This window comes from Cricetulus griseus, chromosome 7 (assembly GCF_003668045.3).
Source record: "Cricetulus griseus strain 17A/GY chromosome 7, alternate assembly CriGri-PICRH-1.0, whole genome shotgun sequence".
NCBI lineage: Eukaryota > Metazoa > Chordata > Mammalia > Rodentia > Cricetidae > Cricetulus > Cricetulus griseus.
The window spans coordinates 101,550,112-101,564,316 of NC_048600.1; the positions used below are offsets into that span (position 1 = coordinate 101,550,112).

The following is a 14,205-nucleotide window of genomic DNA, read 5'->3' on the forward strand; positions in this document are numbered from 1 at the left end:
CACCTCAGGCTCTGGGGGAAGTAAGAAAAGGTAGGCAGGCTAGCCCAGAGAAACAGGCTGAGGCAGAAGCTCAAGGCTCCCCCTTGACTACCTCGATACCACAGCCCTGACAGACACAAGTTGCCACCCTGAGAAAGAGCCAAGCTACCTCCCACCCCCATGGCCCTCAGCAGGTGCTTCCTAACACGGGAAGGGAAGTCAAAACGAAGGGGTGGGGGTGGAGTGGGTTGAGAACTAAAACGGGGGGAGGGGGGAGGCTAGATAAAAATAATGACAAAAATGTTGCCTTCCACAAGATATCTAATCCCTAAGCCAAGTCCAGGAGTTCCTGGAGAGACCACATTTCCTGGAGTCTGTAGTCACTTGTCAGGTGTGGCATGGTACCAGGCTCCAGGAAGGTAATCCATGGGTTCTAATGAGTTTGTGAGGACCCCTGATGCAGGCTGCTTGCTCAGGAGGCCTGGGGAGCATCCTTAGCTTTGGGGGAAGAGCTGGAGGTGGGGTGGGGCAAGGTTTGAGGAGCTGGTACTGGGAAATCTGGATTATCAGTGCCTTGGAACCCTATGGGTGCATGTACTGATGTGTGGCCTTCCCCAAATTCACAGCAGAGTGTTTGCCAATGAAGGGCCACTCAAGATAAATTAACTGGCCAACCTTCCAGGCTCAGAGTTAAGCTCATCTTCTTGAGGGAATACGGTTACAGTCCCCCTATGGGCCAAAATGTATTAAAAAGGCAGTTTCCTTCCCCAACTTTACAGCCTTGGTCCAGGTCCTAAGGTGGGGCTCTGGGCTGGGCTATGTAGTCTCCAAGAGCGGATGAGACCACGTTTTCTCTACAGTGGGCACAGCCCAAGCCTACAGCCACTAGGCAGCACTGGGGGTTTGCCCTTGGGTGGGTACCTCAAGCTGAGGATTTACTCTTTGTACTAACCCAGGCTGGGGTGGGCAGGGGTTTGGGGAGCATACTCCTGAATACGATTCACTAACAGTGCAGCAATGAGCATGGCTGACCTTGATGGCCTGTGGGAGATTTGGCTCCCGATGGAAATGGCTACAAATAAAACACCACTGATCCTGGAAACAAAATGTGTGGTTGGAGATGACCTTGAGGGTTAGGAGTTAGAGGGGTGGGTGAGTGGGGCTCCCGCCTGGCTCTGGGAGGGGGGTTTGTGGATGGGCAGGGGTGGCAGAAGGGGATACAGACTGGGAGGCAGCTCTCAGACTTGCAAAGAATCCCATACTGCCCTTTAAACTTGCCATGAAGTCAAGGGGGACGGGGTGGGGTGGGGAGAGAGGCAGGGTTAATTTCGGGTTAAAGTTTAGTTTCATAATCCAAAAGTTATCAAAAGGAAGAAACTGAACAGAGAAAACAAACAACAACACTCACAAATTTCAAGACTGTTCTTTTGATCTTTCTCCCCTCCCAGGCACAGGTAGGAATGAGGCTTCTTGTTTTCATTCCCCCCAAAACACTCAAGTTAACAACCCCACAACCAGAAACAGGAAGATATGATGCAACTGTGCACCCTTCCTAGGGCCTGGGAGTGGGGGACACCGAGGGACACTGGCCAGAGGGCAAGGCGGTGCCTTCAGAGACTAGAGTGGCTGGAAGTTGAAGGTGCCCAGCTATCTGGACTTCCCAGCCTGTCTGCCAATCACCAGCTCTCTGGTCAACTGCCCCTCCGTAGTCCCCCCACCCTCAATTAATTCCCTGCCCAGGCCCCCCAAAACTCCAGCGGGTATCTTGGGGGAAGAGGATCCTTTGTAGCTCGGAGGCAGTGCCAGTTTGCATGGAACGGATTTTCTCTGACATATTCTAATGAGCCTCACCGTGCCAATTTGGGTTTTTGGCATTTGCCCTCTGGGCTTTTAACGCTCCACTTTCTGGTACCTTCACCAGCACCCCATCCTGCCCATGTTCAATTAGTGCTCCAGTGACCTGCTCATGGGGTGTGGTTGGGGTGGCAGGGCAGGGTAAAAGAGCTGGAGCCAAACTACTCAAGAAGAAGGGGCTAGGTGGAGAGATCAGCTGTCACCAGGGATGCCCAGTGCATGGCAGAAAGCCCGTGGCACTCATGGTGGGGTGACACACCCCAGTTCTGGCTGGACCTTACAGTATTGCTAGGGAAGTGTTCCCTGGCCACTGAAGGGTTCCAGATCTTTTTAAAGGCTAGGATATGGTCATGGGAGAGAAAGCTCCAATTTTGTTAGTGCTGCCTGACTTAGAAGGTGGGGCAACAGGGATTTGGGCTACAACAGCTTTACTCCTTTTCTGACCTCAAGGATTGGTCCATATCTGGCTTCAAGGGCTCTGGAAGTTGGTTGAGCCAGAGTAAAAAGCACACCTGCCAGGCTTGGCTGGAGAGAGCCTACTTAGTATCTCTTTGGCCAGGTCAGAGACCCAAGGAAAGGAACCTTCTGAACCTGCCAAAGCCAAGGACGGCAGTGACCAGAATGCCTTGAAATTGGGCTTGGAAAGCCAAAGGGGAAGACAGTTTCTCTTTGTTAATGGGCGCACAATTCTGCTTGAGGTTTGTAGTCCCCTAACTGTGGCTGACTACTATAGGAACAGCCCTGGGTGGCTGGGCCTTGGTGGTGCCTCCATGTCCCCAACCCCTCCCCTAGGCTGTGGTGAGAGGGGTGCTGGACAGATGCAGCCACACAGATTGGCAGGGCTTTTACCTTCCCCTGCATACGAGGCATGCCTGGGAGCCGCCTGCCCCGCACACCTTCCTACCTGATCCTCGAGCCGCTGCCACTGCCGCCGCCGCCACTGGTCCATAAGCCGCTGCTGGGAAGCCTGGAGAGAGGGAGGAGCAGAGTCAGAAGGAGCCAGAGAGGACCCCAGGTCACACAAAAAGACAGATGGGAAGAGCTTCACAGACAGCGCTGGGGGATACAGGTCAGCAGCTCTCAGGCTTCTGGAAGGCACGATATCTTTAGATGTTTGAATCTCACACACTGGTCATTCCAGAAGTGCATTATAGGAAGCACATGGCAGTAACTCGAATATGAGCAGGACCTGTGTCTTCCGAGGATTGAGCTGCGGTCTCTGTTGACCCCACACTGACACATTGATGATGACCCAGGCTGGCCTGCTACTCCTTACAGGGACTCTGGTGGTGGGGTCAGCTGGAGCTCCAAGGTGGGAAGCACCTCGGCCTGGCTTCTTCATGGAAAAGGCACCAGGGCCTGCCTAGAGATGGCTTTACTCCTGAAAGTTCTCCAAAGGTCTGGTCATCTGAGCTCTAGAGTGGTCAAAACTTCTCATCAGAAGAGCCACGGCCCCAGGCTCAGGGCAAAGCATTTAGGTGTTCCTGGGTGAGTATATACATAGGGCCAGATGTCAGACAGCTGAGGGACTCTACCTGGGGTGAACCCTGTGGTTCTGAATGTCTTCCTTAGTGTTTCGATCTTCCCAGAGTTGTGTTATTACCTCATCCCTCTGTGGTGCTGGAGATGGAACCCTGGGCTTTGCATATGTCAGATAAATGAACTACCACCGACTATACCCCACCCTATGGCAATAACAGGGAACTTAGATGTGACTCCAGTGTATGAGGCCACCCTCAGATGAAGCCAGCTTAGAGTGTCCCCTCCCCGCCACCCAGGGATCCTTTTGGTTAAGATTTGCACTGTCTAGCAAAGCTAGGCCAGGCAGGATGAAGGTGAGGCCAAGCACGTGGCTGCAAAATGTCCACATCAAAGAAGAGGCGGGCAGAGTCTTCCCCTCTCCTGGGCTTCTCTGACCACTAACCTGACACACAAGTCACGCACTGGAGCACAAACAGACATACTTCCACATACATAAAGACAAATATCTTCTTGCTACCAGGTAGACATTTGCAGCCTGACCCCAAGACCCACTTCCAGGGCTATTCTTTAAATGATGCACCAGAAGCCCTGGCAAACCCACCAAACTGCTCCCAAAGGAGCTGCTTGACTTTAGCCACAGAGCCTGTCCCACTGATGAGGCACTTCTACAGGACGAGGGAAAAAGAAGACATGCACCGGAAGAGCAGGGAGCAGAGAGGCAAAGAGAGGAGGAACGTCCTCCACACAGAGCGAACTAGAAGCTCACTAAACTCTAAGACTATGGTCCGAGCTACATGGTTCTACGAGGGCAAGACGTTCAAAAGGGAAAAGAGCTACTCTAAAAAGGTCACGCTAAGCTACTTAAAATGCCAACGAAAAGAGACATACTTGCATTTAAATATGGTAATAGGGCTGTTGAAGGGGAAAAAGAAAGATCCAGGTGAAATAATTGTACACGGTTCTCCCAGGCTGGGAATGAGTGTCCCAGCGCCCATGAAGACCTTGCTGCTCCCTTCCCAGAGGGAGCCCGGGACGGGACTTCCCCACCTAGTCCTCTCCCCAGCTCTTCCACGCAGGCTCTAGATTTCTGAAGATGGTGCTGGTGGAAAGCGCTGAAGGAAAATAAGGAAGAAGTCAGGTTATTTCTCCTTGTCCCAACCTCTGTCCACCCAGCCTCCTGCTGCAGGCCCAGAGCAGGGCTTGGGGTACTAGGGAGAAGAAGCAGCGGGGAGAGGAAGGGTTCTTTGTGCTTTCTTACCCCAGACATAACAGAGGAGGTTTCCTTGGGAGCGGCAGAAGAGCTTGGTTGGAGGGAGAGAGTATGGTCAGCAAGATTTGTTAACAAAAGGCCTATTTTTTAGGGTTAAGCAGTTTGGACAAGAAGCCAGAGAGAAAGAGGGAGAATTAAAACAAAACAAAAAAAAAAATAAAACAAACAAAAACCTTGCCCCCAAAAGGAAATGCATCATCCTTCAGCTCAGATAAAGGCGTCTGCTGGGGATGGAATACTCTTCCAGGGATGGAGGTTTCCTCAGTCACTGATGTGAACTAAGGAAGCTTTACCAGAGGCGGCTGCAGAGAGAGCCACTGTGTGTGTAGGTGGCAGCCCTGGCATCGTCACCTCAGTCTTTCAGTTCTTCCCAATGTCTGGGAGTGAGCCAGTATAATGGGAGTCCTGTCAAATCTCTCTCCAGCTACCAGCCCCATGGTGTACGGGAGAGAACACTCCCTAGACAGGGCCTGTTCTGCATTCTCCACAGCAGAAGTCATGGTTATGTGGCCACAAGGACGTTGGGACCTATCTGAGTTCCTTATGGGGAGGAGTGACCTGTAACCCTTCACCCGGCCTTTTCTTTCCTACTGCCACGTTAAAGCTAAATTTCTGCCGCTCAACGTACTAGCATATATTCTGTTTACCTCTAATGATGACAACTGCCCAAATGGACATGATATATTAGCAATGAATCCAGCAGATGGGGAGGAATGGAAGCTACAGGATGGCTATCTGTGAACAGAAATGTACCACGTTCCTCCGTCTGGGAACCTTCCAGTCCTAGACAAGATGCCTGGATTGAAACAAGGCTGATGGAGGGATTTTAGGTGAGGACAGACTATCATGTAGCATTCTTGGTGGATGGGGTCAGAGCCAGAGACCCATTCCTCAGCAAGTTCGGCCTCCAGCCCTGGCTGACCTCCCCCCCTGCCCTCTTGCTTGCTGTGTGACTTGGGCAGGGTGCATTACTTCTCTAAGTGTAAGGCAGGCTGGCTGGCAAGGTGACCTTTACAGTCCCTTAGCTGTGGGTCTTGCATGAGTCTGTCTATTTATGAAGACAATGCTAAGTCCTCTGGGGTTGATGGTAACAAAACTTTGAGGTTAGTGACTTGTCTAGGTGAAAGACATCGCCATATCACTGGCAGTGATCGACACACTTTGATAGACTTTTGGGAGTCATGACATCACTGCAAATAATAAGTCAATAGCGGTTTTTTTAAAATTATGATGCCGCACCTACTTTTTTCCTGCTTACTGGGTTCTGTATTATCTAAGTACAGCTATTTTTTATATGCATATCTTATTTCTCTTGCTGGGTGACAATCTCTTCTAGGACAGGATTCAGTCACATGGCCCATTTAGGCTCCAGCTCCTAGTCTTCCCAAACTTTAGCTGACCAGGATATGTTGCTACGGTGTGTGAGGGAGGGCTGGGAGTTGCTCCTACGGCTCAAGTGTAGATAAGGATAGCACTACCTGCCAGTCCAGCAACCTGACCCCTCCAGTTCTCCAGCCCCAGGATGGCAACTCACATACTCTGAGGAACAAGGTAAACACAACAAAGGATGCAGTACATAGGAGTGTCTGACTCTGCCCAAAACATGTTGATTTGAGATGGTTCTCTCTGGTTTGAGAACCATAAGGTACTACCTGGTTTATAGTGTCTACACAAACTTATACCCCTGAGGATCATGGCTGACTCAGCCTTTGGTACAGCCAGGCATTGGGGCCTTTAAAAGCTTCTCAGGACAGAGTCAATGCTAAGGACCTTTGGCAATAGATGTCACGACACTGGCTGGCGGAATGGCTCAATGGGGAAAACAGTGCTGATAAACCTGAGTTTGTGTCTCTGATCCCATGTATGAAGCTGGATGTGGTGGAGCCCACGAGCCAGCTAGTCTGCAGTAGGCCAGAACAAGAAGGTCCTTGAACCTTCAACAGTGTGAAAACAGAGAACAAACTCCTGAAGGTTGTTCACTGACTTCCACATGTGCAAATAACAAGTAAAACAGTAATGTATTTTGTTGTTTTGTTTTTTGAGATAATTTTCTTGTGTAGCCCCTGCTCTGCGGGAACTAGCTCTGTAGATCAGGCTGGCCTCAAATTCAAAGAGATCCACCTGCCTCTGTCTCCCAAGCGCTGCTATTAAAGGCAAGCACCACCACAGCTTGGCTAATAACAAACTTAAAAAAAGTCAAGTCCTGGGCACAGCTGTATACTCAGTCACCTTTTCTATCTCACAAGACAAGGGGCCTCCTGAGGCAGCCAATCCTGTGGCCAATCCTTTTCAGAACAGCAGGTTCCAATCGTGCCTAGAGGAACTTCAAAAAAACAAAAACAAAACAAAACAACAACAACAAAAAAAACAGGTTGTCCTGGCCCCACCCTCATCAACAGAATCAAATCTTCTGGAAGTTTCTGACATACAATGTAGACAGAGAAGCCATGAGTGACAGGTAGCCATGGGACCTTTTGCAAACCCTTGAAAAGGCGTTGCTTCCTGTCTGGTTGACTGGGCCGTCAAAGGTCTTTCTGGTTCCATTCCCCATAGTCGTTGGAAGAGATGTGGGCTTGGGGGCTACTGCTGGAGTTCCAGTTGAGTCACTACTATTTCTGTGACCCGGGATGGGTCGTGGATCCCCCAAAGGATGAAGAGAATTCTGAATGGAGCTCCTCACAGCTGCGGGAGCTATGACTTGGGAGCTCGTTCTTCAAGCCCCACATGAACAGTCTTTTCTCGGTTTGCCTGATCACATTCCCTCCCTCAGTACATCCTGCCTCTCCCTACAAGTAGTTTCTATAGCTGGTTCAAACAGTCTTGGCTAATCTCACGTTGCTTCCCTGAATCCAAACACTGGAAAATAAGCCACCAAAAGAAGAAACTGTTACCCAGAATGTAGGAAACATGTCCTACACGAGTTTGGAAACATTGCCATCTGCCACCCTGGCTGGCCCAGGCTGCTTAGGCCTGCCTGGGGTGGCAGGGCTCAGCGTTTCACAGGAAATTCACAACTCTGACTTCTGGGTGAGGCTGGAAGAAAGCTGGGCGGCACATAATTGGAGCTAGGGGAACCAGAGGTTCACACCAGAACGGAGGCTCCCAAGAGGAGGCGAAGCTAATCACCAAAGGGACACATTTCCAAGATCAAACAGAAATGGTCTGCTTTGACGGAAGCTGATGCGAGTTCATTTCAAAAAGAACAGAATAAGCCCTGAGCTCCTGGCATCCAAAACAGGAACCTGACTTAAGACAGGCTGTTTGAGAAGTGAGACCAGTTTTCCCAGGAGGTCCCAACGGTTGTGCAGATCCCTTAGACAGTTGAGGGGGCCGGGGGGCCTCGGCTTGAGGCAGGAGGATTCTGAAATGAACAGGGCTAAGGATGCCTCACCGCTGACTCTTGGCTACAGCAGAGGAAATACATAATTTAGAACCTGACAGCTGTCCCTGGGGAGGAAGCAGAGGAGCCAAACTGGAAAACCAAAGTTGTCTGTGGCCAAGGGTAAAGGGGTAGACAGATCGGGCTTGCTTTCTTCAGGGTGCTAGCTCCTAAAATATGGAAGGCAGGGGTAAAACATGTTCCCACCTCACCCTGGATGAGTTCTAACATGATCACTGTTTAACACGTGAACTCTCTAGATGTTTGGTGGAAATAAAGGAAGGTACATCACGATGCATCTGTGAAGTGGCAAAAGGTTTTTTAGCAATATTCTTCTTCCCTTTCCTTTTAAATATTGAACCCAGGGCATTGTGCAAGCTAGGCAAACCCTCTACCATGGAGCTACATCTCTAATCTGGAACTCTGAAGAGCCTTGCCTCAACCTTTGGATTTTCCCCTGAGCAGAGATGGTATCCAAAGCACCCGGTCCAGAGATGCCAGGGCAGACAGTTTCCATGCTGTGGGGGATGGGAGTGGAGTGCCAGATGTTCACTTATAGAGATGGGACCAAGGGCAGAGCAGGAGCTTCGGGAAAGCAGGAAGTTCTGGCTCTCCCACACTGGCTGTTCTGGTCTGTAGAAGCGGCAGTGGGAACCCTAAAGAGGAGGGTCTGTTGAGCAACCCACCTCCCCATAGGAGGAAACTAGGGCCAAGCATATCAAATCAAAATGGCCCAGACCATGTTGGAAGAGACATGATTTTGGCTTTTGGCTTTCTCGGTCTATTCCGTGTTTGAAAAACCTATTTTGTGGGGCTGCTGTGAGGAGTCAAGGAGATGACAGTGAGAAGTGCTTAGCACAAGTGGACTAAAAACTTCTATTTCTATTTATTATTATTATTATTACTATTATTGCCTAAGGTAACAGCAACAGAGATGAGAAATCCCTTTGGTGCTTCCTATTCTAAAATCCTACTAATTTACACGATTTGGCATCCAAAGGGCTTTCACGGGTAACATGTATTATTTGTGTGTCAGCTTCAGGGCTGTTCTCTCTCAAGCATAAGCTTGAACTGTAGTAGGGTCACATGATGGCAGGATACAAATGGACCTGCAAGGCTCAGGGAGGGTCTGGACAAGGCAGCCATGGCCCTGTCTGTGATGAGATCATCACAGGTGTGAACATGGATCCCTGAGGCCTGGGACTGAGTGGCATCAGCAGGATCATTCTTTTCCCATCATGCTTTGCTCTGACATGCTACCCTCCCAACATTTCTTAACAATAGTTTTCAGGTTTTTTTCCCCCCCCTTTCTTTTGTTTTTTCGAGACAGGGTTTCTCTGTGTAGCTTTGGAGCCTATCCTGGCACTTGCTCTGGAGACCAGGAGGCTGGCCTTGAACTCAGAGATTCGCCTGCCTCTACCTCCCGAATGCTGGGATTAAAAGCATGTGCCACCAACGCCCGGCTATTTTTCAGATTCTTGACGAGTGTTGTGTGTGTGTGTGTGTGTGTGTGTGTGTGTACCTGCATGCGTATGTAAAGAGAACACAGTATGGCATGGGCCTGAGAATCCCTTCTGGGTCCTCCCATCAAGTGGAATCTCGCTTGTTCCTCTATATCCAGCAAGTGAGGACTGGCCTCGAATTTGTCACTGTGTCACCAGCACTGGGTTTAGGGCTTGTGACATAACTCTGTATTGATGGCCAAAGAAGAATGGGTGGAGGAGGCATGAATAGGGGAAGCGGAGGGGTTGCAGCTTTTTCCTGCTTCTAGCCTCGCCTAAAAGCAAGACTGTTCAAAGGTGAGACTGGGGAGGTGGCCAGCAGAGCCCTGAGTAGCTATCACTAAGAGGTGTAGTGACAGGCTGGGTTGCTTCTGTCTTAGGAGGTGAATGTGTCTGGAAGAAGCTTCAAGTGTTCTTGATGGCAGGGTGAGGTCAGCATTCCTGCATCACAAAGTTTCTGGATTGATATCCCACTGGCAGAGGCTGTGTGTGGCTGTCTTTGCCTTGGTACAAGGACAGCATCTGCCCAGATGGTGACCGCAGAATCAATGGAGGCAGGGATGGGAAGGATGGAGTAGTCATGCGCTTCTTTGACCTTTTGCCTGCTGGTCCTAGATCTGGAATACCCTGGCAATAGCTACTGGGGAAACTTCTTTTCTTTTCTTTTTTTTTTTTTAAGATTTATTTATTAATTTACTTATTTATTATGTATACAGTGTTTTGCCTGCATGTATGCCTGTATACCAGAAGAGGGCACCAGACCTCATTATAGATGGTTGTGAGCCACCATGTGGTTGCTGGGAATTGAACTCAGGACCTCTGGAAGAGCAGCCAGTGCTCTTAACCTCTAGCCATCTCTCCAGCCTTTCTTTTACTTCTTATTTATGCATATGTACATGCATGCCGCATGTGTGCAGGTACCCATGGAAGCCAGAAGAAGGCATCAGATCCCCTGGAGCCATAATCAAAGGTGGCTGTGAGCCACCAGACAAGCGTGCTGGGAATTGAACTTAGGTCCTTGGGGAAGAGCAGCCAGGGCTCTGAACTGCTGAGCCATCTCACCAGTCCCTACCTGATGAGCGTTCCCTTGGGTTTCAAATCTTAGGTTGGGCATAAACTACTATGTTCTGAATATGTCTGCCACCCCTAAATGCGTCTATTGAAATCCTCACCTGCAAGAGCAGGACCTTTGGGAAGTGAGTAGTCATGAGGAGGGAGCCCTGTCCGTGGAGATTAGCACTGTTATAAAGGAAACCCAGGGCCAGCAAGATAGCTCAACAGGTAATGGCACTTGCTGAGCAAGTGTGGCAATCTGAGTTCAATGCCCAGAACCAACATAAAGGTGGAAGGAGAGAACCAACAACATAAAGGTGTCCTCTGACCTCCAAACATGCTCTTCAGCAGACACACTCCCCAATATCACTGTGTGAGTGTGCATCCCCCCCAACACACAGAGTAAATAAGTAAATACCCCCCACAGAGTAAATAAGTAAATAAGTAAATAAAGACAGAAAATTCAAAGAGTTCTCTAGTCCCCCACCCCGTCACAAACAAAGGGAAGATACAGCAAGAAAACAGGCATCTGTGACACCATGACAGTAAATCTTTCCAGCATTTGGAACTACCTAGGAAATATTCTGCTGTTAGCTCCCAGGCTGTGTATTGTTATTGTCACAGGAACAGACTCAGACTGCCTATTCCCAACAGCTCTCCTCCGTGCTCACTGCTCTTGTGTCTGCTGCTACAACCACATGGGCTATACTGGGAATGCCCTAGCTGGCCCACATGGTATGCTTCTGTAGGCTGAGATTATTGTCCAGTGCCTCTGTGCCATCAGACTCTCTTGGGCAGGTGCAATGGTTGTCCCATGCATTTTCCCAGCAATCAGAGAAAACAGAGAGCCAAGGGGGAACTCTTTTGGCAGTAGATCTAGACCAAGCCAGACTCAGTTGAAAAACCTCTTTTTGGCTGGGTAGAAGGTGTAGTAGACACAACTCTGCCCTCTGCTTGTCCTTGGCTATTCTGGGAGGCATGAAATCCTGAACCCTCAGGCCTGATGTGACAGTCTACCCAGAGTTTCACATCCGAGTAATTTTGTTATTGTTGTAATTCTGTTTTGTACACTCTAGGCTTTCACTTACTTCTGCTGATGAAATAAAAAACGGAGGAACAGTGATGAGGTTCCCCCTGGTGGGACTCCAAGGGGACTTTAAGGCTGGTGGCTCAGGTATCTGAGGTGTGAGGAGATGGAGGCAGCAGTGAGAAGAGACAGATCTGATGGGAACCAGCTCTCAGCTCAAAGGGAAGGTGGTGCACACCCACAGCCTCCTTCATTGCTAACCTGCCTGCTCCCCAGATCCCCTCAGCAACCTGTGAGGAAGGGAGAAGCAGTAGACCATCCTCTCTATTTGATAGGTAGGGACACCGAGGCCCAGTGTCTAGGCAAGCTAAGGCAAGAACTCCATCTCCCACCTTTCTGTAAGCCGGTGTGTGGTGGTGGTGGTGGTGGTGGTGGTGTGTGTGTGTGTGTGTGTGTGTGTGTGTGTGTGTGTGTGTGTGTGTGTGTGGTGTGTGGTGTGTGTGTGTGTGATGGGTGTGTCTGGTGTGTTGTCTGGGGTGACCATGGGGAGCTAAGCGCTCACTTAGTGGCATCCTCTCACTTATGCAGAGCAGCTTCAAGAGACACAGAAAGCTGATCGCAAGTGAAACCCGCAATTCCTGTCAATTCAGATTGCTCCAATTCATTTCTGCAAATGTTTATTAAGTGCCTATTAGGCACTGTGCTCTGCTTTCATCTGGGAATAGAGTCAACTCCTGATTTTCCATGCCAGCGAGGCTCGCTCGCTCAGTGATAGTGCACACCCACAGTCCCCACAAGCCTCCCTCCAGTCCTGGATGGATTTGGGGTGCTCCACTGACTTTCAAAGCTGCAGATCTGCCTCCTGACTAAGCTTGCCTTTAATATTCAAATGAGAGGATAAATCCTGGAGTATACACAGGGCCAGGTGGCCGGCAGGCTGGCCTCTGGAAGCTGGCTTGTAATTTGAGAGCGCCTCTGAAGAGACAGCTGCTAGCAAGGAGTTTGGGATGGGGAGGGCAGAGAAGGATTAGGGGTTGGGATGGGACAAATGGGAGAGGCTCTTCCTTATAAGGTCACACCCTGCTTATAGCTTTGGTCCCACCCAGATGCATGAATCCTCAGCTCCATCAATCAACCAGGAAGGCTAACCATTTCAAGATCTGCTTCCTAGCTGGTGAGAGGCCAGCCCCTACTCACTGAGCAAAGAGCCAGGTAGAGCCTGAGTGCCACCGAGGTCCCCAGTGTGGGTATTTCTGGGATGGGATAGAGTGAGGGTGAGCAAAAGAGCCCCATACAAACTGAAGCAGGATCAAGGAGATTGAGTTGACACTGAAGGGCGGGCTTGTCTGATTTCTGGGTTCTGCGATTCCACCAGGACAGCCCTGGGATGACCTCTCCTGGCCCAAGGCTCTGAGGACTTCACCAGAGAGAAGAGAACACAGGAGACCAGGGTGGGATTCTGGCCTCTGGGTGCACGCCCAGGGCTTCTGTTCCTGAACTGGGACTGACCTTGAGGCTCTCTGTCACGATGGACGGCTACAGAAAGGAGCAGACAGAAGGGCCCTGGGGTTGCTACTCATAGCAGTGACATGCTAGACAGGACCCTAGATCTTTGAATGAGTTTACTATCTGCTCTTCTGGAAACTTTGCAAAAATATGTTCTTTAGGCAGAATTGGCAGCTGGGCTAAGTCCCAGCCCTTTGTCCACAGCCAGTGCTGTTTCCCAGCCTGCCCACTTAAGGGATACTGTCCCCTGAACTCCCAGGCTACCCACTGCCTTTGCAGGCTGTGACTGGCCATCAAACTTTGTCTTTGTTCAAAGGTTACCTAGCAGCAGCTTTAGCTGACAAAGGCTATTTGAGGTCCTCTCCAAATGAACAGGGCCTCTCTAAGCTAGGACACCTCACCTCAGGCCACCTCTTATTGAGCACTGCTCAGCCAGCCCCAGGGACTTTCACTGGACAGTGAGCAAGCATCTGAGAGCAAAGAACTGGTAGTGAGTGGTTTAGTGGCCATGAGTCCTGGTGTGGTAATCCCAAAAGATAGCTAAGCCTAGGGTATTCTGAGGCTGGTACCCTAGAAGGCAATCCCCATTAATCACAGTGGCACCAGAGACCCCGATTTCCATTGCTAATGAGTCAGGGAACAAACTTGGAATTTCTAGTCCCAGATGCTGGAGAAGGGCCTACATAGCCCTTCACACACAATAGCTCAGGCAGAGGCATAAGTGCTAGGTTATGAGACACTGGCCTGCCTCTCCTGGCTGCCTGGAACACTCTGTAGCTAAGGTGAGACTTTTGTCAGTTGGTGCCATAGTAACCTTATTGTCTTTAGTAGTGATGGAAGATCCCAAAGGGCCACCAGTCAGCCCGAGGCAAGGAAGAGGAATGTAGCTGAGAAGAAAGATGGGGTGCAGACAGGAAGTTTCTGTATTGCCTGTTAGCCCTTCACACCCTAACTCTCTGTGGAAGGCTGCCTCTCTCACCCCTCCTCTGTAAACCATCTTCCAACCCATCCCATGCTTTGGGGGCCTAGACCCATTCTGAAACCTGATTTGTACCTCACCTTGGCAGCTCCTCATTCCCCTGCCTTGGCCACTCCCTGGGGGATCCCGTGCCACTCGGATCCTTTGTTGATAAGCAGATCCAGGCAGCACTAT

General features: G+C 50.1%; 1 protein-coding gene across 1 annotated transcript in view; it reads right to left on the reverse strand.

Moving 5' to 3' along the window:
* The window catches only part of Msi2 (musashi RNA binding protein 2), a 367,643-nt gene that overhangs the window by 24,633 nt on the left and 328,805 nt on the right, over positions 1-14,205 (reverse strand). Inside the window, 1 exon segment of the mRNA XM_035447710.1 lies at positions 2,738-2,800. Within this exon segment, the coding sequence (XP_035303601.1) occupies positions 2,738-2,800 (63 nt within the window).